The sequence below is a fragment of the Oxyura jamaicensis genome, chromosome Z (assembly GCF_011077185.1).
Source record: "Oxyura jamaicensis isolate SHBP4307 breed ruddy duck chromosome Z, BPBGC_Ojam_1.0, whole genome shotgun sequence".
Classification (NCBI taxonomy): Eukaryota; Metazoa; Chordata; class Aves; order Anseriformes; family Anatidae; genus Oxyura; species Oxyura jamaicensis.
The window spans coordinates 39,945,976-39,971,500 of record NC_048926.1 but is presented as its reverse complement, the minus strand read 5'-3'; the positions used below and the strand labels follow the sequence as shown (position 1 = coordinate 39,971,500).

The window sequence follows — 25,525 nt, the reverse complement described above, 5'->3', positions numbered from 1 at the left end:
AGGGAAGAGCCTGGTCTGGATTTCACACAGACATCTAATTAACTGGGCCTGGGTATTTCAAACAGGAAGAAATTGTGTTGAGTTTTTTTTTTTTTTTCCAGGAAAAATAAAATAAAATAAAATAAAATAAAATAAAATAAAATAAAATAAAATAAAATAAACAACTCTAAGGTAAATTAATTGGATTCAGCATGTCTGCATTCCACCTCTGTGCATATATCCATTAGCCTACATAAAAACCTTGGCAGTAGCAGCTCAGACATTTTTTACTACCTTGTTGTACTAATCTAGTCAGCCTGAATGTATTTTCAGGATCTAAAAATTGCAATGATCTTAGGTTCAGCCTTGGGCCAAAGGCAAAATAGCTCTCCCAGACTGAAAAGACCAGTGTAAGCTTGACATGGTTTTAAGGTCAGATAACTCAAGATCCACCAGGGACAGAAATGAGTGCTTTTTACTGTCTGAAAGCTTGGAATTACAGCTTTTATATGTCAAAAAACATTAAGCTCTGACTAGTGTTTGTGAAGTATCTGCTGCTAGAAAGCATGGACTGATTCAGAGGTGCTTCCTGATGTTAAGGGAGGTGCTTCTCAGAACTGGAAATGTTTCCAAATTCTGATGCTGGACCAATGAGTGTATTTTATTTTTACTTTTTGTGTGTTTGTTTGTTTTCTGAAAAGAGAAATGTTCAATGTAACTTCTTTTCCTTTGCAATATGCAGGCCCAGTTAAAGAGAGCACAGTTTTATTGATAAAGTCTCCTACACAACCTATCCTCTTGCTTACTTTGGTCTAAAATAGCTATGTCAGGAATGCAGAGTCACAGCTAGTTTTCAAGGCTGGGAGTCACCAGTGTCATCATTTATTCTGATTTCCTGTATAACACATGGATACAATTTCACCCAGTTTTGTCCACACCAAGTCTGCCACTAATCTGCAGAACTAAAAACACTTAGGTTCCCTGGGAATTTTCCCTCATAAATTAGTTTCTCGTGTCAGGGAATGGTAACACCTTCAAGTCATCCTGACACCAGGCAGATAGCCTCTTCATTAATCGGGATTAAATATCTCTTGAATCCTCTCCATCCTATTTCAAGTATTAGTCTTTGCTCCCAAGAGTTCACCGAAAATTTCTGCAAACCTTGCCTTCTGATGATGCCCACCATTCCAAGGGGCAGGCATCCCGCATGCTGCAACAGAAAAGTGCACTTCTCTTGGGTTGCAACTGTTGCAGCCTGCCTACCTGTAGAAACAGGTTGTCCTGTCCCTTTCCTAATATTTTAACAATCTGAGGGAACAATATAGCACTAGTTATGCTTTGAAGCATTCATTTTGCCTGAGGGACTACATACATAAATATTTAATTAATTTAAGTTATAAAGAATGCAGCATCATCTAATGAAGAGGCCTTTAAACAGACAGATGGCAAGGAGAAAACTCTTCAGGGTATAATAGAAGAAAACATCTGTGCCCTGTGGAACACTAGGCAATAGACCTCATAACAAAAAAAATGCCCCCCTGCCCCGCAAATCTGAAAACCTGAGAGAGAATAAAATTAAAAATCGTCACTAATCAGTCATATGGGTAATATTATGTATGGTAGTATTCGGGGAATTCAGCAACAACACAGTGAAGTAGGCAGCTTTCTAAGTATGGAGAAATGTTAAAGGACTATGGTCTACTTGAAGGTCACCCTCTACTTACTATCCCTTTTTTCTTTTTTTGACACAATGCTTCAACTCTTCCCCTTCACTAGTGAATCAATTGCTGTTCCTGCAGTTTAGACTGTTTTTTTTTTTGAGACATGAACGTAGATAAAGCGATCGAGTTGATGATGGTGCTTTATATAGAACTGTTGAATAAACCCATAGTGTATCTTTTTCCAAACGGCTGCAACAGTTTAAAGGCAGTCTGAGAAAACATCCTCTGTCTTATAGCTTACCTTATACATTCCAACCATGACATAAACACTATAGAACATTTAATGTCCACAGTGATGATCCTTTTTCATGTGTAACAGTCAGAAGAACTACGTGTGTAGTGAGTGCAAAACACCTTAATTTATAATCCTATTGAAGAATTTATCTGTTAAATACCTGGTTTTTGTTGTTGGTGGTGGTAGTGGTTGGTTGGTTTCAATTTTGGCTGCTTTTTCTTGGAGCAGCCTTGAACAGAACGGGATATTTACTGAAGCCAATGAATTCCAAGATGGTTATCTTGCACTTGGCACACCCAGATGAGGTTTTTCATATTTGTTCCCACTGGCGTACAAGGAAATCTCTAATGAAACCTACACATCAGGAACCTCACAGAAGGAGCAGAAAGATTAAATTAAATATGGCAGCTGCCCTGTCAGTCTTAACCTCAGAGGTTTTTAGCAGGTTAGACTAGCCAGCACTTGCAAATGGTGGGTAAGGAAGAGTGGGGAGCTTGGAGAAGGCTGAATATTATACTCCTCCTCTGCTACCTCCATCTCCAGGATTTCTCTGATATGAGCATTTTCTGTCTGAATATTGTTTGTCTTGATCTTATTAACAAAGACATTTCAATGCTGCTTATAATTCTCTGACTTCCCATTTTCTAGGCCTTTCCTTCCAGACCTTTAGATGCCACAAAAATACCTTATTCCCCTGAGCAATCTCCTCCACCATGCTGCCAAAGTGAACCCAATAGCTCCACAGCAGCATTCACGCGCTAATTTACCTGCTTATGAGATCTTCATAGCAGTTGGGGAAATTCAGCACTACCTTGCTCTTTGCTGCCTAAGACCTATCGGCAGATGGAGTTGGGCCGTTGCTGGTCACCCAAATGACTTTCTCAAACAGCGACGCAGCAGAGTCCCAGCCTGAGGTTCATATTCACTTACCCAGCAGAAAAAAAAAGAAAAAAAAAAAAGGGGGGCTAGAGGAGGCATTCTAGGCTATGTGTGTTCTGGCAGCATGATGTTGCCAACAGCTTCACCTCTGTTTTATCTGTTCATTAGCAAGCTGTTTCTGAGGTGTCTCCAGGAAAGGGCACAAAGGGAGTTTAAAGCCTCATTCAGAGAATGCAGCAGCGCTGTTGGGTTTGCAAGGCTGAAAGAAGCAGAGGATTTGGCAGGGTCAGTGCCTGTTCCATCTGTTGGTGAAGTACTCCAATGCCTTGCCAAGGACACTCGCAGGTACTGCAGAGAGTAGGAGTGTTTGTTTTGCAGACTGCAAAAGGAAAAAAAAAGAAAGTATAATTCATCTGAACACTGGATTTTTTTTCTTTATTCTAATTTTTTGTCACTTCAGCAACAAGCCCAAAGGCAGCCTCCCTTCAGGGCCTTTTCCTGGAGCCAGGTGTTGCCAGCACAGAAGGGCTGATGCCGTAGAAACCAGCCACTGCAGTAAAAAAAAAAAAAAAAAAAAGAAAAGAAAAAAAAAAGGGGGGGCTAGAAAGAGGCATAGCTCCAGTGTTTTTTTAATCCGTAGCTTACTGCCTGCAACTCCGGGTTTTACATTAATGTCTTGGCACTTGTATCCTTTACAGTGGTTTTGTCCTTGCATTTCAGCAAGTGAAAAGATCCTCAGCTGAGGCACTTGCAGCAGAGGAGCCAAGCAGAAATAGTGAAAGGAGATATTCCCAGCAGAGGATCACTGGGATGTTTGACTCCCTTCTACCAGCGATCTATTGTATCCAAGAGGGCTTCCAGGATGTGCTGCAAGGCTTATTTTCTCAAGATGAAGCTCCTGTCAGTTATCAGGTGTGATCTTTAACTGTTTCTTCTTTGAGGCACATAAATATCACAGCATTTGTTATCCCATGCAAAAAATGCATCATGCTATACCACACCTGCTGTTGGAGTACTTGGTGCTTTGCAACTGTTTAAGCCACACTGCCTACCAGGACTGGAAATATTCCTGTAAACACTGTTTGAAACAGAAGTGCCAGTGAAACTCTTACATTTTTTTCTTTTCTTTTTTTTTTTTTTATTTTCTTTTTTTATTTTTTATTTTTTTCTTTTTAAAGTGGCCACTAATTCTATGGGATCCCTTTTCAAGTGTCACTTGTGATAACTTGAGATCCTGGGTCTCACTGATTGAAAAAATGTAATGCAAATCTGATGGAGTTGGTGCCTCACCTGAAACTCAGTGAATACACGAAGCAAAACAAAACTCCATCCCAGTATAACTTATTTGGAGTCAACAAAGAAATCATCCAGATGGAGGCGTGCATTCGAACTGCAGGAATGAAAAAGCCAACAGTTTCTACTGAAATATGAAGCAGTTGAGGTATGCAAGAGTTATGCAGAACCAGCACGAGAAGCTGCCATGAAAGTCAGGGATATATGTGATTTTAATAATGCATACAGCTGGATAATAAAGTCTTGAGGAGAAATGAAACAGTTTTCCTGTGAAAACACAGAAGGAACAGGCTAAATGAAAATCAGTGGCCTGTCTAGTCATGTGCTTATGTTAATATCTGAATTCATTCAAATTATAAGAGCACATTACAGTGCGTCAGAAGTCTGCTATAACATGTTAAGATGATATCAAAGTATAGAGATAAATCAGTCTCTAAATGTTGAATGCATTACTCTCTATGCTGAAAACAGAGTATCATCCTTACCAAAGAAAATTAGCTCAGAGGAGGCCTGCTTATTTAAAATAACTTCAGATATGTCTATTATATTTAGTTTAGAAAGATCCTTTTAACCTGTGTTAAAAAAAAAAAAAAAAAAAGACCATATTTTACAGGAAAACAGAGAAACTTACAAAATACTGAATTAAAGCACTAAACAATACCTATCAAAATCACATTCATTCCAGTATGAAATAAACAGATCGTAGACTTCCTCAGGAATAGATGCCACCATGGTAATGCTGGTTATTGAAGCACTAACTATTAAGTGCCAGACCTCTGGCTATCAGCAGCTGAAAGATAGAAGAGCTTTATTTCCTATTTTCTTCATTACTTTTGGTTGTTAGCAATCTGCTTTAATATCACTGCCAAGATCTTTCAGAATACCTGACTTTTCAGAATGAAAGTCAGGTGTTAAACACAAAAGCAAGGGATAAATCCTGTTCTCCCTCTGCCGATTCATCAAAATGCAAACAAAAAACCTCACTCCTGTTACGTGCCAGAGAACACTGCTTACCACATTTATCTATCACATGCTGCATTCAAGCAGTTTTCTTTTTTGCCTGAGTGGGGACATAGTCCTATAGTCCTTGTTACTTCTATTGTACCTTTGGCACTACGGAAAAGAGAAAAAAAAAAAGAAAAAAAAATATTAATCGGTGCAGAAAATAACAAAGGGAGTAGGAAAATATCTTGCAGACTAGTTGTCACACAGGAAGATGGGAAGAAGGCTCAACTTCTGCCATCTGCCCCTGTGTCAATCAGGCGTTTAATGCTAGTCTGATCCTATGGAAGACTTGAAGGCAGGTTTTCTTATTGACACTGCCAGATTCCCATAAACACTCAGCATAAAATACCTTACAATGTTCACAGAATGGACAGTCCAAGCTGGAAATCTGACAAGGAATTCCTCTGGCTCCCCTCACTGCTTAACTGGAGTGGTTGTGCAGGTTTCCCACACTTCATGACTGCTCTCTTCTTTGGGGTAGTGAGACTCTTTTACATTTTGTGTGACATAGAAGACCTACGTAATCCAGTCGGTGTCTCCTCCTGCCCTCCTTTGCTCTCCAGTTTAAAGGGAAGATAAACTAGTACCTCTGCTCCCCTTACAGGAACTATTAACAAGGAGAGGGATGGAGATAGGCAGTTTCCTTTCTCTCTCCTTTATGACAAGACACCAACAGCAGTTCCAGTGTTACTTCCTACCAGCTCCCTCCCACAGGTGAGCTGACTGTTTCCCCCAGGTACTGAGAAGTTTGCAGTGATTAGTATTGCTACTAGGGATAGCAAAGAACTGATGCCCCCCATTTCCCTCCCCCCTTTCGTTTAGTTTTTCCTAAATACCACTCAGTGCAGGGATGGCTTTGATATGCAGGGTAGTAGTTAGCGTTTTGAATATGGATCTCCTATTTGTTAACCATGTAACATCTACTTCATTAATGCAATTATGTTCTCCTTCTTCCTCTTAAAAACAAAACCAAACAAGACAACAAAACAGTTACATAAGATTTGGGCTATTATAGCTGGCTGATGACTGAGAAAACCCAATCTTTTAAGACAGAAAGGGAATGAAAACTATTTATATTTCATGTTGTTTAGTTTCCATCCCTGTTCTAGTCCCTAAGAAACTACTTCTGATGACACCCACTGTCCTCACTGATTTCTCAATTAGAGCAGTAGCTGCAGTATCTCTGTAAGATGGTGCAATCACAGATGGATCAGCTGGAAGCATTTTTAATTTCTGCATTCATTCGAGTCAAGAACGGCTAAACTGCTGGGACAGGAGAAATTATGAAATCTATCCATCTTGAAGGCTTTTTGAAAGCTTTTGCACTTCCAGTCAAACTGAAAAGGTTTCAGAGTGAAAACAATAAAGCTGCTGTGGGATATAATAAACTACCCTGAAGTAAGATTTTCATCTTCACTGAAAACATGCAAACTTGTTTGTGCAAGGGTACGTGGAGAGAGGGAACTTCTGCTCCCTTAACTTGTCAAGCACCTTTTTGAAACAAAAGGGAAGAGTAGAAGGGGAAGCCATAATCAAGAAGAAAAGGCAGAAAAGAAATAGGAAAAAAAAAAAAAAAAGAGAGAGAGAGAGAGAGAGAGAGAGAGAAAAAAGGAGGAAAAAGGACAAAAGGGAGAAAATTTGTGTGGCCAATGCTCAATTAGAGTTGTAGCTGGCCTGTACTGTGGATGATAATACAGAGAACTCTTTTAAATATGGTAACAGCAAAAGGAGGACCAGAGAGATAACACTGGTCCATTACTTGATGAGGATGGTAACCTCACAAATAGGGATGTAGACAAAACAGAGACATTTAATGCCTTCTTCACCTCTAAGTGTCACCACACCAATGACGGGCCCTAGGACCCCCTGAACCCTGGGTTAGAGGATCACAGCTGTGGTAAACTCCCAGCCAACATGAAACTTGTGTGGGATTTGCTGCTCCACATGGATGCATATAACCCTGTGGAACCCAATGGGATTCATCCCAGGGTACTCAGAGAGCAGGTGGATGTCACTGTGAGACCTCTCTCAATTACTGTTCAATGGTCTTGGGAATCTGGAGAGGTCCCAGACAATGGGAAGTTTGCAAATGTTGCTCTAAATTTCAAGAAACGCAAGGAAGACCCTGGTAAATACTGGCCTATCAGTCTCCCTTCAGTGCCTGGTGACGTGATGGAGACTGTTACGAGAGTTAGTGAAAAACTTTTGTGAAAAACAGTGCAGTTACTGATTGCATCCAACAACGTTTCACAAGGGGAAAGACCTGTTTAATTAACTTTTACAAGGTTACCCACCTAGATGACAAAGGGAAGTCAGGAAACGTAGTATTTTGGATTTCAGCAGAGTCATATTTCTCACAATAGGCTTTGGGACTAAATGTCTAGCATACAGTGAGACAAGAATGCAATAAGATGGGTGAACAACTGGCTGATGGGTTGGGCTGAAAGGGTTGTAGTGCATGGGGCTACATCAGGCTGGCAGACAGGCGCTAGTAGGGTTCCCCAGGGCTCCATTCTGGGGCCAGTTCTCTTCACTGTTTTCATAAATGACTAGCATACAGGACTCAAATACATACCATCAAAGTTTGCAGGTGATACAGAACTAGGAGGAGGTGTTGACTCCCTCCAGAGTAGACAGGCCTTGCAGAGAGATCTTGTCTAATTAGAGAGCTGGGCAATCACCAACAATTTGAAGTTTTCCAAGAGCAGTTGGCAGATTCTGCACCTGGGATGGTGCAACCCTGGCTGTACGTACAGAGAGGCTGGAGAGCAGCCCCATGGAAAAGGATCTGGGGGTCCTGGTTGGTGGCAAGTTGAACATGGGCCAGCAGCGTGCCTGGCAGACAAAAGGGCCAACTGTACCCTGGGCTGTGTCAGGCCCAGCACTGCCAGCTGGTCGAGGGAAGGGATGGTCCTGCTCTGCTCTGCGCTGCTGCAGCCACACCTTGATCTGGCGGCAGTTTTGGGCCCCACAGTATGAGAGGGACATCAAACTATCAAAGAGCCTCCAAAGGAGGCCTACAAAGATGGTGAAGAGTCTGGAGGGCAAGAAGTATGAGGAATGGCTGAGGTCCCTTGGTTTGCTCAGCCCACACAGAGCAGGCTGAGGGGAGGCCTCATGGCGGCCTGCAGCTCCCTCACGAGGGGAGCGGAGGGGCAGGCGCTGAGCTCTGCTCTCTGGGGACAGCGACAGGACCCGAGGGAACGGCATGGAGCTGGGACAGGGGAGGGTCAGGCTGGGGGTTAGGGAAAGGTTCTGCACCCAGAGGGGGGTCGGGCACTGGGACAGGCTCCCCAGGGCAGTGGTCATGGCACCGAGCCTGCTGGAGTTCACAAAGCCTTTGGATAACGCTCTCAGACACATGGACCGAGTTTTGGGTGGTCCCAGGTGGATCCAGGGGTTGGACTCGATGATCCTTGTGGGTCCCTTCTAACTTGGGATATTCTATGATTTTATGGTTCTATCAAGAACATGCAGAGTTGCAAATCTAACCAAAACGCAAGAAACATACCTGGTCAGTCACACCCCTTGATGGGTTACAAAGGAACTGCAGGCAAAACAGAACTTTGCATATGCTGAAGGATGCAAGTATCTGGGATATCTGAGGGATGTGCTTTATGCACAGAGTAAGGTTCCTATTTTCTTTTACCTCAGAAACAGCCATATTGCTTTTCAGTAGTAAAGCCGTCCCCATAAGGAATTAAATTAGGTCAACAGATCATCATCAGCTACTAAATTTTCTCAGCTCCAATTCTGTATTTGCAGCTGCGATAAATCCGTCTGTCTAAAATCACATCATCTGCAATACAGCCAAACACACGTGTGGATGTACTCACCTGACCTGACACTAGAGAACTGTGATGTCTTTTAGTCTTATTTTGTTTCATGTCTGCACAAGTTTAATTAAAGATGTATGCTTTTAACTTTATGACGGATAATGATAATAAACGGCTGGACTGATCTCTCACTTCCTGCCTTCTATCTGACTCTTCTCTTGCTAATCACTCATTGCCATGGAAATCACTAAGAGCGCTTTCAATTGCTTCACTTTTTCCAATCAGATGGACCTAGCAGAGAGATTAATATTTGTGCCTGGACACGATTTTTAGAAGGAGAACAAAAGCAAGACTTTTGAAATCTCATGGATTCTGCAGCTATCTGTCTTGGCTATCTGCCTTGTCCTTTGTGACATAAGCCACCAGGAAAGGTTATTTTAATCAAAGAAATACTGATACTGCAGAGCATGTCAGAGTTGAGAAAGCATACATGCAAAAGAAATAAAAGCTGCCCCACATTAAAAAATGTCCTTCCCTTGTGAATGCTCCACTTCAGATTATGAAAAACAGCCTCGAAAGGTTGTCTTCTTCCCTTAGACACTTCTTGACACATCATTTCAATTTCCGTTCTTATTTTTACTTCTCTACCACATACTGCAGAAAATAAGTCCTTCAGATGTTTTGTTACAAACACAGCTGTGAATCATGGCTTGCTTTTTAAAAGGGTATGAAATCCAGACTGTAGGAGAACAGCCAGGTGCTCCACACCTTTGAGAAAAGAGACAATACCACCACTGTCTTCTGACACAAATCAAGTGAGTTCTAAAGGTTTTTGTATGCTTATAAGTAGCTGGGTAGCATTTACATTTATTACAACTGGAAAATAGTGGAAGATTTGAAGCCCAGAGAACACCAGAGAACAAAAACAACAAATATTATAAAGTGCAAGTAAAAAAGATGATGATGCAAACACATTACATTTTTCAATTCTTTTCACATGTCAGTAATTCATGTACCAGGATTACGAGACAACCCAAGAAACATCTAAGTAAACTTAATTTTTGGACATTGAATTCCAGTCATGCCCTCTAAAAATTTAAAATATACAGTTGTCTAACCATATTTAAAGAATCTTTCACATAAGCTGTTATATTGAAATAACCTAATAGCCATGTCATAGATTAAAAAAGTAAAATAGAGAGAGGGGGAAAAAAAGAAAAAGGAAAACCTACAACATGCTGATAATAATAATGTATTTACACAGCATGAATCTCACTTATTTGGATAATAGCCTGAAGTGAAAGTTATTTAGAGATCTATTGATTGCCCTGATACACAAAGAATGAAAACAAATTTACAGCAACATTAAGTCAAGCCTATGAAAGATATCTGAACATAGAAGACAATTTTTATATGAAAAAAGAGCATTTTTGGATAAGTGAAGGCTTAAAACTAAACATAAAGTAGCTATCTGAGGAGCTTAACTGCAGATCTAAAAACTCATCCTGTCTTAAAGCACATATATTTACATAATTAGAAAGTTTACAAAAATAATGAGTATACCCTCAAGGACCTTTTCAACCAGATCAGATTAGGGGTCATCTGCGTTCTCTTCATCAGGTAGTTTCATAAAATTTGTGCAGCAAATTTTACGTTCTAAAGGCAATCAACTGGGATCAAAGTAATGCAGTTCTATATTACAGCTATCTTGAATCTGAATGATAACATGAACTTCATTCAGCTGCCCAGGTTCCTGAACTCCAAACAGCACAGCTAGATGTCTATTGTCAAAATCATATTTCTTAACAAGTACTACTACTGTGCATCTTCATCCTTTCACAAACTAAGCTCAAACAAAATATGTAAGAATGCAACTGAAAACGCCTTACTTGATGCTCAAATAGACAATAAATTAAATCTGCTGACATCAGACAAATTCATGGAAGATGGTGCGATTCCTGTTAAAAGAAGCTTATCACCAAGAAGAGATAAGCGGTAAGTAGGAGGGGTATCTGTTAACAATGATATTTGACTCCAGGGTAAATACACTGTCACAGAAAACAGTTTTTAGGAGATGAAAACTTTATTTAAAAACTGCCAACATGTAACAAAAACAATTTTAAACTATTTTCCATTTTCTACAGAAATACAATAACTTACAGCTGTGCTTAGTACATTCTATCACTAATACATATAAAAACAAATCTGCTGATAAATAAGTGAAAAAAAAAATCCATTTATCACCACCACCACTAAAATTGTACCTGTCAATTTTGGAAGACATCTGCATAGAATGGTTAGGGCTCTAGGGAAGTTCTTTTTTTTTTTTTTAAATATATTTTGTACTACTAGAATATGTAAAAATATAATTAACATGCAATAGAAAATATTCAAGATAAACAAGGTAAAACTCAGTGTGCACAACTGGAAAGCGATGTTAGGATGTCTTCCTATGTTTCTAACTGGACACCAGAGATCTGAACATTTGATATGGTGGAATTTCAACTTCCCTTTACAGCAAAGCTAGGTTTGTAACGATGAAAATCTGTATCTGGCTAGGTTCCATTGGAGAAGGATTAAAAAGAGGAAAAGATCTAGTACTAGATACCAACAAATAATTCTAGAACATCTCAAATCAACATTAAGTAGATGCATTTTAAAAAGTAAATTTGTTACTTAATTATAAGCATCTGTGAGATGACAGCGTGACAAACGTGCAGTTTATTGTTGCACCATAAACGTATACAGCACACTTTGAGAACAGTAAAACTTAAGCCATTTACCATTTATTAAGACTTTCTCCCTTCAGTGTTGCACCAGTTGTTACATGTTGCCTACAAGCTCACCATTTGTCCCTAAGAATTTTGCACACTCACTGACCTGTATGCACATCTTGATATATAATACCTCCTAGAACTCTTTATGTGTTACCCTGTTAGCACACAGGTACAAAGTATGAAACTTTTCTCAACCACAAAAAAGTTTTCCTAGCTCTTGGTACCTGGGTAGTACCCGTATCAGTCTCTAGCTGCCCTTTTAAACCAGTAATACTCCAGAACCTGAACAGTTTTTCCTCAACCACAGCAATAATGACTATACATTACCCTAACAGATTTTGTGACGTCATAGATATGACCTTTTGGGGTCACTTACAATCCATCACACTAAGTATGTCAAAGCTACCATGCAGTGACTGATGCCCTCTCTGCAGTATGGCCCAATTCTTTGCCAATGAAATCAGAGGGAATTTTGTCACTCATTTTAGCAGAAGTAAAAATGGTCTCTTCTACCTCATAACCGATGACAAGATGCACAGGAACAGCACAAAGCTGTGCCAGGGGAGGACCAGACTCAACATGAGGAAAAATTTCTTTACCACAAGGGTGGTCAAACCCAAGGGTGGTCAAACAGGCTTCCCGGAGAGGTGGCTGATTCTCCCGTAGTGTTCAAGAGGCATTTGGACAATGCCCTCATTAATATACTCTAACTTCTGGTTAGCCCTGAAGTGGTTGGGCAGCTGGACTTGGTGATCCTTGTAGGTCCCTTCTAACTGAACTGCTCTGTTCTGTTCTATCCTAAAATGAAGCAGGCAAACTGGTAACAAAGTACCACATCCTGCAAATTGTTTCTGTGAAAAGACTCTAAAGGTTTTATTACTTGCTCATACTAAGCCTTTAGATCTAAAGAAACCCCAAATTAAGTGAACCAAAATTGTACATATCCACTCAGGGCTTCCTATAAATCCCTCCTGCCTTCCCACCCCAGCAATAAGATAAACCGAAAGAAACATATACGAGCAGAAAATGCTCCTGCTTTAAATTCTGAATTTAAAACGATAAGCAATATTTTCAATAATGCCTTGTGATTTCAGATGCTCATTTTAGAACATTTGGTATCAATGGCATTGTCTAGGAGAAAAGAGCAAAGGTGCTAGCGTTTTGGAAAAAAAAAAAAAAAAAAAAAAGGAGCCCTGTAAGAGATATTTCAAATCCAGTAGTTCAAAACCAGAAGGCATTCAAAATGAGTAACTTCAAAAGTTTTTGATGTGACTTTTTTTTTAATCAAAAGGACAAAGGAAAAACATTGAAAATAATGTACCAAAAGAACTATTTGATGTCTGCCATTCAAATATCAATTTCAGTTGCCAGTCTGTGTCTCACATCCTCTTTCTAGTCTCCTCTGATGCTAAAGTAGTTCATTAAAAATGTGCCTTTTTCCTCCTGGGGCGCTCTTGTAAGCTATCCAGCAAGTAGGACACCAACTGAACACTCCCCAGTCCTCCCAAACCTTGACACTGGCAATTATCTTTCTAGAACCAGAGGCTTAAGTCAGGTCTTCCATGGAAGAGTTCTATTCACAGATCATCAGCATTACATAACAACAGAAAATAGCCATATGTGGGAGATTTTGTGGGAGATTTTTTTTTTTTTTTTTTTTTTTTTTTTACAGGATGTTACATGAACACGGCTCTGCTGCCATTCATCCACCTGTACATACAGACATGCTTACTGTGGGAGAATAAATATCGATCATTTGTTCACAGATCTCTACTAATGAAAAAAAAATCCCTGAAAAAAAATCCTTCTATAACAAAGTAGGACCAGTGAAAAATGAACTTAATGCTTTATAATCACTATCCTGTAGAATGCTGTTAATTTATTGGATTACTTTCCAGTGTTTTACTGTTCTCTTATTCTTTCTGCTACAAAACTTACCGTTTATCTAATTTATCAACATTGGAAATCAAAAAATTTACAATGGTCACAAATATGCATCTGAGAATTTTTTATAGAAAAATATTGCAAAATAGTGTTTAAAAACAACTGTTTTTCCTAATACGAAAGCTGTGAGAATTAAATACTTTTTCCCGTATCTTGATAAAATAAACATTTTGCCCTACTTGGAATAGTATTTTGATGTACATAAGAGTGCTACAAAATTAGAGTTTAATGGCATACTTAAATACTGTAGTGCTATCACTATCATGAATCTTAATGCTACTTAAAACCATTTAAGACATCCACTATTTTTTATTACATGAAGTTAAACAATACATTCCCAAGCACATTTTACAAGATAGCTACCCAGTTTTAAATGTAGACACTTCAAAAAAGAACTGGAACAAAAGGGAATTAACATAGTAGGTATAAACATATTTTGTCTTATTTAAAAACAAAAACAAAAACACAAGTTTTGGTACCTTGCATCATTTATGTGACTTTTCAACAGGTAATAGCATAATCTATACTCTGCTTAAAACAAACAACAAGAAGAACAACAAAAAAAAACACACGGAACTTATCTATTCATTCTACACAGCCATTCATTCAGGGAATCATAATGTATTAGCGACATACCTATTCCAAAAGGAACATACAGGAATACCTCATCCAAGAAAAGCTCTTTGTTTCACCATAATTATGTTCTATTCAGAACATGTCCTGTGAACAAAATACACACCTCCCTTTTGCTGTGGGCTCCTCCCCACCTCCACCTATATAGAAGGATTAGCAGCAGGTTTGAGGTGGTGCAGAAAAAGATGCTTAATAAACTAGACCAGGTAAGAGTTCCACTTTTCAGAATAGAATCATAGAATCACTTAGGTTGGAAGATCATCTAGTCCAACCTTTGAGTATTTACATCATCAATAAGCATATGCCAGCTATCAACAACTAAAAGCATTGTTAATTCTAGTATTGGCTCCTGACGAGTTTAAAAAAAATAAAAATCTGAGATACGTAGCATGTCAACACAGATACAGAGTAAAAAGCTCACCATCATTAGGACTATGCCCCCGTGAGATACTCAGCTGTACACGGAACAGCCTACTGAATTGTAGTAGGAGACTTAAAGAAAACACAGCAACTCTCAGGAGCTTCCTGCAAGACTACAACAGTAATTTAAGATACAGAATAAAGATATGATGTAGATGAGATGGTAAGGTACAGTATTAGTGTGTGGGTAGACATAAAACACTACGCTAGACAAATGTTAAAAGCCAGTTACTACATGTTTAGCATTTAGGTTTCGTTTTTAAATCAATACTTATAAACTGTAAAAATGTACCCTAATTCACTACGATTGACTATGCCCTGAGAAGTAACATTACACACTAAGTAAAAGCCACTAGAAAGTGTCAGGTTTATACTTGAAAAGCATAAACTGTCTACAAGAAATTTCTTGGAAGCACATATTTCCTCCTTTTTTTTATTATTTTTTTTAGCAATACATTGCTTTTTCAGAGGAAAAGACTAATGAAAGTTTATGCTAATTCTAGTTTTCCCAAATTTAACTACAACCTGAAGCATCTACCACCACCTTTTTTTTTTTTTTTTTTTTTTTTTTTTCTTTTCTCTTCAACACCCCTCTCCACACACCCTTAAACTGTTCTGGGGAAACTAGATGGCTTCATAGATAAAGCTTTTCACCTCTGAAAGAGGATTTAGGCCTGGCATGAGGTTTCCAAAACAACTGAGCCTGATGAACTCCCCTTAAGGACATTAATCAGAGCACTTTTTGGGAGGTAGACAGAGTTATCTAAACATGAAATGAGGCCACCTCACCAATGCTTTGCTACATTCTTCTTTTGCTGGTTGGAAGAATAGACAAGAAGTTCTGAAGGAAACATACCTCTGAATACATGGCAAAAAAAGAAGGAAAATTTTCTTAGACAGGGACACTGACCTTCCTTTAAAACTAACTTGAGTGTTAAGTGCATTTGAGAATAGGTGATTTATATCTCTCTTATATCTAACATTAAAGAATAGTTAAGTTCCAATTGTAAAGAACTCTTATCCCCAAATGAATATAAGACAAACATACATTTAAAAGTCACATCTACATTTCACTTCACTGCTTGATTTCCATAATTGCTCTAGAACATACAACCCAACAGTTGTGGGTTTTTTTTGTCCCTACACTAGAGTGCAAAGGTTCACTTCCTACTAAAAAAAATAAAATCTAAGTATCATTACTCCCTCACTGAAGGCAAAACAAAGCAAAAAGCCTTGTCCAAAAATTCAGTCCATCAAATCTCTGAAGACTCACTGCTTAAATTATTCTGTGGTAGTCACATTTTGTTCACTGTACTATATGTTATTCTGAAAAACTATGCTTGCCAAGTCTGGCTAGACAGACAAGATTCTCCAAGATCCTTTGTTTCTGCTCATCAATATTAGACAATACTGCTTAAAAATTAATTATCTACTTAGTAAAAAATTCAATCCTACCCATAAAGACTAGCTACATATTGTAGTAAAGTAGGACTAGCACAAAACTAGAAATGCCAGAAATGTTGATTGTAGAACAGATTCTAAGCTTTCTTACCATATTATCACTTTGCTTAATTGTCTTAAAATAAGTTCTGTATCAGTTAATTAAACTGTGTCAACTATTTGCTTTTCCCCATATTTAAATGACACAAGGATTTGAATGTATAAAGAATGTAAGAAGTCAACAAAACACTAATATGCAGGTTTAAGTAGATTAACAAATATTAATCAGAGCAGCTATAGTGATGTGCTCCAACATTAACATTATACAGGTTTATTGTAGCTATTTTTAATGCTGCACATGTTGCTCCAGTGACTGTAACACACAAGATACCAAATGCCAGTGAAATGATAGCTAATGTATGTAGCAGCAGCAAATTCAACCCATTAAAACTGTGATTTTTTTCCATTCTAATTTCTGCAGTTTCAAATTACATTTGTTCTTCAAAACCCTTCATTTCTAGCACAAATAAATTTCTACAAGGATTAATCCAGTGAACAAAAAGAATGTGCATCAACGCAAGTGACATACTACAGTGGAAGATAAGTTCAGTAAAGATGCTGAATTCTATATGAAGATGTTTAAAGGTTTGATTTTATAACTGAAGGAACTTACAGAGAATTAGAGCCTTGTATTCTGCAGTTTCTCTTGGACATTTTCTCCATGAAACAGAGAAGATTGACATTAAAATGTTCTGACCTCTGAAATACAAAGTGACTAAAATGCATTATCTGAAGTATCTTTACACAGTAACCTCTACGCATGTTAACTGTCAATGCCCTGGAGCTACTTCTCTTGCTGTAAGTCATGCCCAAATGGGACTCTGAACTAATATTGAATGGCTAAATAGGTGTGTTCCAAAGATCATAGTTACAGAACATCATGCCATTGTGAGTTTAATACAATTTGCTGGAAGTATCTCTTCATTCATTTCATGTAAGAGGCTTCAAGACACTGACAACAAGAAATAATTTAGTTATCTATTTTATTTGTCCCTATAACTTACATTGTTACAGTGAAAAAAAAAATAAAGCCTTTTTTTTTTTTTTAATGTTGTCAGCTTATTGTTTGCATGTCTTTCCAAATGGAAAACATGGCTTGTTTCAATCAAATTCATTTCCATTGTTTACTTTTCTGTGTGGCAGTCTATTGTGAAAACATTTCGAAAAGCAGCAATTCTCCTTGTATTAAAAAAAAAAATGAATTTTTCCATCAGGTATAGGTTTTAAAAATTCACACTTTGGATTCATTCTACAGCCACCAGTGTTCTGTGCAAGTAATAAAAATATCAGCACCACCTCTAATCAGAGCTCTCAGAACATCTTCCAAGCACAAAAGCACAATGAAACTCTATTCAGTTATGTAGGACCAAATCTTGTCTTCATACAAGCATGCATAATTCCTGCTGACAAAAACAGGAACTGCACACATTCATTTAAGGGCAGTTGTTTGATATTAAGTGTTCATGTCAGGAAGATTGTCAAATTCAATAGTACAGTACTGCCATGATTTAGCTCCAAGAAAGCCAACTAAGACTCCAGATTATAGTCTGAAGAAATATACTATGGGTTTCAAGTCAGGGTCAGGCATAAATCTTACAAGTTCCTCTAAAAGCCTCAATCACTCCAGTGCAAGAAGGGAGCATTTCTTCCCTCCCACAGTTTAAAAAACTTCTGTCTGCTTCTGTTCTTGTTAGGAGGAGGTAATTTTTGCAAAGGTAAACAAAGAAAATGCAACTAAGTTACTGTCTACCTAACTAAGGACCATGAATATGGTCCTTAATAGACTGCCAGCTGATGTCACACTTTCCAAGTTCATACCAGTCATTAATGGGATATCTGTAATCAAGCAGACCTAGGCTACTGCATATGCCTTAGTGTATCTTTCATATGCAAAACACATTGTATCTTCTGGGTTGGGTAGAACTTCTTGCTAGAGTTGGGTTGACTCTAGTTTGTACCTGAATGTACCCATTTTTCAGTGGTCACACAGAAAACATCTTATGACCTAATAATCCTCTCAAGCCATTCCCATGCCTCTTTCACACATCAGCTACATTATTCTGCAACTAAAAACATCAACCAAGGTGGCATTTCAGATCATCTCAAAACACACAGCCATGTAATATCTCCCTGCCTTTACAGAGGAAGGTGTAGATGCTCACAGAGACAAAGCTTTGCCATGCAGATCCTCAAGCCTAAGTCAGATGTATCTAGGTACTATAAACAGAAGGGCACATACTTAGAAATGTCTCTGTTTGCTACTTTGTGGCTGAAATGGATTATGAACATCCTCTTTAAGACCAAAGGAGGTAAATTTTCATTCTGAAATGCATGAGTAACCTCTATCCACCAAATTATTTAGGCCTGTTCGAATTCCACATCTCAAGTGCCTTTTTTCTTTTCAGGTGATAACTTTTTTGAGCAGGCTACTTGTCTCTCAGTCTCTCATTCTTGCTCTCTCTCTCTGCCCAACAGAAACAGCAGCTTGAAACTTATTGTAGTCAGGAGGCACTTTGGGCAGGAGAAATATACAGCAATTTTGGCGAAGACTCTAGCTTTAAAATCTAATCCCCTCAGTGAATATTCTCTGTTTGGAACAGAGGCAATGTTGCTATTGTACAACCCTCTACAGTTGTACAATATTTCTCCCCTTAAAAATCCCTTATATAGACAACTCCTAAAGTAATGACAAAATAAACCATTCATGTTTAATTCCACCAAAACAGAAATGTATATCAAATCCCCTTAAAATTTGTAGTTATGTAAACAGAGGTCCTATGGTTGGAGAAGTGCAATGAAAGAGGGTTCCAAAGGAAAAAACAAAAACAAAACAAAACAAAAAAACAACAAAACAAAAAAATCAGAAACAAAACAAACCACAGAAGCCCTGCAGAAGAACAAAAGTGAAGAGAGAGCTCCCTCCTGCTGTCTTTTTTTGAATTGTATAGTCTCAACAACCAGTCAGCAGAATTACTTTTTAGTCCACCATCTTTTGGATTTGTACGGTGTTGGTTAAGTACAAGTTATCAATTTGTGACTTAGCAGGCTGATATTCTGTAGTGTTCATAATACATTCAGAAATGCATATCAAGTGTCATTAATTCTGGATTGTTGAGGTAAAATAAATAAATAAATACAAAGTAGGAAATGAAGGTTAAAAAGTTTGTTCTATGAAAAATATTTCCAAATATAGCTCTGACTGTAAGTGTGTATGTGCTTGTGGCAGAAAACAGTTCATTTTCATGCACCTGCTTTTCAGAATTTCAATTTCATATACTTTCTTATCAAACTCGTGACAACTAATAGGGGAAAAAAAGTTACAGTAATAAAAGGTATGACTCCAACACCGTTACTTCCTCAAGGAAGAAACACTGCAGTCTGGTTTTCTGCCAAAAGTAGCTAATACAAAAGTAATAGCACTCACTGAATACAGTCTGAATCCAATACAGCTTTAGCATGATCCAGTATAGTAAAGAGGAAAAACCTGGAAACAGGTTAAGCTGGTACTGACATATCCTCTTACTCTTTTTCCAGACACTCTGTTTCAAAAGAAGACTTTTTTTTTTTCTTAAAAGCCACATGAATCAGAGTCCACCTTAATGCAGAGGTTAAAAAATAAGACAATGTCATGGTAGGAAGCTGGCACACAGGTAGAAAAAGAGTGACTTCTTAAAAGGTTAAAGAACCACAATCTGTACTTGCTTAGTAAAAAGGTATGCCAGTTCTTTAATAAATAAAGTGACAAACTTCTACTTTGAGTATCAATTTTAGGACTGACCATTAAAAGAGTGAGAAACACATGGTTAGCTAACACTTGCAATGAAGACATGCGTTTGTGTTTGAAAAGAGAATATTGCACTAAAAGAACAACCCTGAAGGCTTTAAACACTTCCTTCACTGACCTAAAAAAGTAACTAGCCATTTCCTATAAGCAGTAGCAAACCTGGCTTGGTCCGCATCTCTGCAAGTTGATAAAACTTTATCAATGAACCGGTATTCCGTTTCTGGGCCAAAAGAGTCCTGCAAAGGAGCACGCTTCAGCCGTTTTGTTTCTTGAGTATAACCTTGTTTGCTGCTGGATTCACTCAAACCATCGACATCCATAGCTTGTGCCATGTGACGTGTCACAGGACAGGGATGTGAATTATGAAAAACTTCATCACTGCTGTCCACAGATGACACAACCGCACTCAGAAGTCTGTTGCCTAGGTGGTGCTGAAGGTAGAACACACGCCTTCTTCAGAGGAAAAGAAAGAAAGAAAGAAAGAGAAAAAAAAAAGTCATACACTGAGAACAATATGCTATTGCTCTTGAACCGCTTTATTTGCCACCCCACCACATTTCTCCACAAACACGCAGGAAAGCTGCTTATTGAAAGCACAAAGTGTGTGATAACCTCAAGCTAAATGACTGTAAAGGAACCGTTGTATTGTTCTATGCCTATCTCAGTAATAAAATTTGCATTACCATCCAGCAAGTCATTCCTCATGCACCGTCAAAGGACATGTAAACTTCACCTCTTTCCCTTGCAAATAGGTGTCACTGCACAAAATCTGCTGTCACAGTCAGACTGTACAAAACATGCACACCTGAGGCATCGTGCATTAAGTAACTTTATGCAGGAGTGAAGTTAAAGAGCACAGGCAATGGAAAGGGACAAATGCCTGTGTTGTAGCTGTACCAAAGCTCAACAAAAAGACAGTTTCTGTATCTCCAGAATGATTTTAATCTAGGAACTTCACAGACATCATGCATCGTGTACGGATTCTCATACCTTGTCTGATCTCACTGTTACAGAGCCTAACTCTTTATCAAACTGTAGAAAATTCCATTTCTAGCAACTGAAAGTCCCCAGCACAGCCTCTCTGTTCAGCCTAGACAAGACTTGAAACCAGCAGAAATTTAACTATGGAAAGCAACTGCTGCATGCATATAATCGCATATATGTAACAGCTGGTCCCCCTCAAACCCTACAAATGATCTTCTGTGACTACTAAACAGTGGGAATACAACCCGGTAAACAACCGATCTTGGATTTTAGTAAGGGATTTTGTACTTGGGAAGGACACCAGATCAACTCATACAGCATATATATCTTTAGCTCTCATTACTGTAACAGCACACATACACCCTGTGCAGCTTTGCCACTGTGCTTTCCAAGTGAGCCAGGCCTGCTAGATAACACAGCACAGATAAAAACTAAAATGATATTTATTCATTCATTTTGCTTAGCATATAAAAAAAAGTCTCAGTGTCACTTTGGCAATACTGCTGTTACCTTGTTAGGTGTATACACACAGAAGTTTTCTGCAGTTGATCCTTCAGCCTACCTTTTGCTACATCTTTTGCCCTTTATACATTTTGTGTGTGATAAGACCAATTAATAGCATCTTGCGTCTCTTACACAAACTATATGGACAAACAGAGCTTATGCCAACAAGAAACTTAACCCAATCAAATTTTCCATTCAAGAGCTTTGATTATTCTCCTGAATGTTTTCCAGAGGCTCAAGACATGGTAGCTTAGAAATCTCTTATTGAGTGGTACCTTTTAAAATCAGAAAAACTACTTGTCTGGAAATATCAGGCAAAAAACAATCCAACAATTAGAAAGACACTCTTTGGACGAAGTCCTCTTACCTATGACACCACAAGGTTTCATGCCCTGGGTAAGTGTCAATCAGATCAGTGCAGAGATCCAACTCCTCCTCTAAATAGTGGGGGATATCCACGCTCTGCTCCTCTGCACAGGCAGCTTCTGCCCCTTCACCTTCTTCCTCCTTTTGAAGACTAGGGTTTTGCTCATTTACCATTTGATTTCGTACCAGTGTATTATCATCATTCACAGTTCTGCTTATCAAGGATTTGAGTAAGAACTGGCGATAATGAAATCCGCTGTGGTCTGAGACATGCATGGATACCCAATATTTAGTGGAAGTAAGTTCATCAAGGAGAATCTGAAACAAAAAGCAGCAATAGTCATCAGCTAGTATAAAAGAGGAATTTACCATCACTGCTTCTGCGTTGAGGGCAACCCTTTCTTCTGGTGTTTTCATAGATTATTGTCAGTGTGGTTTAAGAACAAACACAGAAAAATGTGTTTAATTTAAGAGCAAACACAGAAAAATGAAATAACCGCAGAACCTTTTCCATTGTGTGCTGACAGGTATTCCCCTAAAGAAATTATACTTATTCCAAACTCTAAAAAGGTAGGTGTCACAGCAAACCACAGGATCAGGAAAACAAAGAAACAACAACAACAAAAAACAAAAACAAAACACTTATGACAAGAAATAAGCAGTTCTTAAAACCTCAAAATGGCTAGGAATAAATACTAGGTAGAGGGTACATCAAACTATGATGGGTATTTGAGATTAAGAAAGGAAAAAAGATTCTAAGTAATTTACATTTCAATTTTTCAAAACAGAATGCTGACCACTAACGTGTTCTAAATCTTAGAGCTTATGGAATAGAAGACTACTTGTCTATAATTAAGATGCTTGACTTAAAATAGCTAATTGGTGAAGTCACAGAAAGGCTTTCAAAATAACTTATTGATTGCAACTGTTCTTATAACATAGCTGACACCTAAGAATTTCAATTTGTGGACTTTTTTTCATTTCTAGGTAGGTGAGTTTGACTACTAGACAAAGCTTCTTTCACTTTATTTTCTCTTATTATAAGAAATGGTTATATACTTGCCTTGCATTGCTCCCTCTCTGGAATTTAAACTCTCAAAGAACTTAAAGCTGTACCTTTTTCATTTACTTCTGAAGAACCGTATACTACCTTACTGGTTTATCTAGCCTTAAACCCTCTTTCTAAGCTACCTCCACCATTTGAAAGGGCTGACTGATGCAAAGCAAGTTGCATAGGCACAAGTCTGTCTTTTTCCTCATGCAGCACAAGAGGCACAGCCTCCCAGAAAGAGAACAAAAGATATGCACAAAGCTAGCAATACACCTCTTTTATGGTGCACCTATTCTAAAAGACAACAGAGCAAATACAAACAATGCAAATAGCACCTTCTACCTGAGGTAGGTCTAGAAAAGACAGACCAGCAGCACCTTATAAATCAGCAAACTGAAATGCACTTTTAAATAATAGCATTGATAAGGTCCATTACTTGATGAGGTCCATTACCTCACAAATAGAGACATAAGCAAAGCAGAGACATTTAGTGCCTTCTATACCTCTGTCTTCAACACCAGTGATGGGCCCTGAGATCCCCAGAGCCCCGATTTGGAGGATCACAACTGTGTTAATGACTAACTTCCAGCCAACCCCAACTTGTGTGGGATTTGCTGCTCCACATGGATGCATATAGCTCTATGGGACCTAAAGGAATTCATCCCAGGGTACTCAGAGAGATGTCAGATGTCATTGTGAGACCTCTCTTGATTATTTTTTAATAGTCTTAGGAATCTGGAGAGGTCCCAATCCACTGAAAGTCCACTGAGAAAGGCAAGGAGGAAGACCCTGGTAATTACCGGCCTGTCAATCTCGGTTCAGTGCCTGGTAAAAATGATGGAGAAGATTATTCTGGGAGTTACTGAAAAACACAAACACAGTGCAGTCATTGTAGTGCAGTGAACCCAACAAAGGCTTATGAGGGGAAAGTCCTGTTTAATTAACATAATTTCCTTCTATGACAAGGTTACCCACCTAGATGACAAAGGGAAGTCAGGAAACGTAGTATTTTGGATTTCAGCAGAGTCATATTTCTCACAATAGGCTTTGGGACTAAATGTCTAGCATACAGTGAGACAAGAATGCAATAAGATGGGTGAACAACTGGCTGATGGGTTGGGCTGAAAGGGTTGTAGTGCATGGGGCTACATCAGGCTGGCAGACAGGCGCTAGTAGGGTTCCCCAGGGCTCCATTCTGGGGCCAGTTCTCTTCACTGTTTTCATAAATGACTAGCATACAGGACTCAAATACATACCATCAAAGTTTGCAGGTGATACAGAACTAGGAGGAGGTGTTGACTCCCTCCAGAGTAGACAGGCCTTGCAAAGAGATCTTGTCTAATTAGAGAGCTGGGCAATCACCAACAATTTGAAGTTTTCCAAGAGCAGTTGGCAGATTCTGCACCTGGGATGGTGCAACCCTGGCTGTACGTACAGAGAGGCTGGAGAGCAGCCCCATGGAAAAGGATCTGGGGGTCCTGGTTGGTGGCAAGTTGAACATGGGCCAGCAGCGTGCCTGGCAGACAAAAGGGCCAACTGTACCCTGGGGTGCATCAGGCCCAGCACTGCCAGCTGGTCGAGGGAAGGGATGGTCCTGCTCTGCTCTGCGCTGCTGCAGCCACACCTTGATCTGGCGGCAGTTTTGGGCCCCACAGTATGAGAGGGACATCAAACTATCAAAGAGCCTCCAAAGGAGGCCTATAAAGATGGTGAAGAGTCTGGAGGGCAAGAAGTATGTGGAATGGCTGAGGTCCCTTGGTTTGCTCAGCCCACACAGAGCAGGCTGAGGGGAGGCCTCATGGCGGCCTGCAGCTCCCTCACGAGGGGAGCGGAGGGGCAGGCGCTGAGCTCTGCTCTCTGGGGACAGTGACAGGACCCGAGGGAACGGCATGGAGCTGGGACAGGGGAGGGTCAGGCTGGGGGTTAGGGAAAGGTTCTGCACCCAGAGGGGGGTCGGGCACTGGGACAGGCTCCCCAGGGCAGTGGTCATGGCACTGAGCCTGCTGGAGCTCAAGAAGCCTTTGGATAACGCTCTCAGACACATGGACCGAGTTTTGGGTGGTCCTGTGTGAGGCCAGGAGTTGGATCCTCTTGGGCCCCTTCCGACTCAGGATATTATATGATTCTATAAAGGCCTGGATCCTACTCGGGGCTTGGAATTCTCAAGGGGGCTAACAGTCCCCATTCCCAGTTCTCCACTTTAAACTTGATTAATTTCTGTGTTCAGCTGAATTGAAGTTAACTGATTTAAATTTCTGAACATTAAAAATATAATATCCCATTAAAAACTACGTAAGGTTTAATAGTGAAATCAGAAAAATCAGACCAGCCTGTATTCAGCTGCAACTGATACTAGGCACATTATGAAGAGCTTATATCTCAGGTTAATCTGATTAATTTAACAGACACGTTCATAAGCTACAAAGATACCAGGGAACATTATAATTGGATATTCTAATTACTCAAATAAAGCAGAGTAAACAGAATGATTCCTACCATCATTCCTTATCTGAAACTGAAAATCTTGTTCAGAAAAGCAAGTCTGAAGAGCGCTATTAAACCTCTTGAGATCTGCAACAACACTAAGAGTGTCTTCCAGGAACATCGGAGTAACAGTGGAAGATGCTTCAAACAACTGGAGGTTTTTCTTTTCTTTCTTTTCTTTCTTTTCTTT

General features: G+C 39.1%; 1 protein-coding gene across 2 annotated transcripts in view; it reads right to left on the bottom strand.

Moving 5' to 3' along the window:
* Positions 1-10,952: 10,952 nt before the first annotated feature.
* The window catches only part of PTAR1 (protein prenyltransferase alpha subunit repeat containing 1), a 36,405-nt gene continuing 21,832 nt past the window's right edge, over positions 10,953-25,525 (bottom strand). For both annotated transcript variants that reach the window (XM_035309695.1, XM_035309696.1), the window contains exons 6-7: positions 21,802-22,118; positions 10,953-20,399 (exon numbers count right to left, since the gene is read on the bottom strand). In XM_035309695.1, coding sequence (XP_035165586.1) covers positions 20,057-20,399; positions 21,802-22,118 — 660 coding nt within the window. In that variant the 3' untranslated portion in view covers positions 10,953-20,056. The remainder of the gene's footprint in view (positions 20,400-21,801; positions 22,119-25,525) is intronic.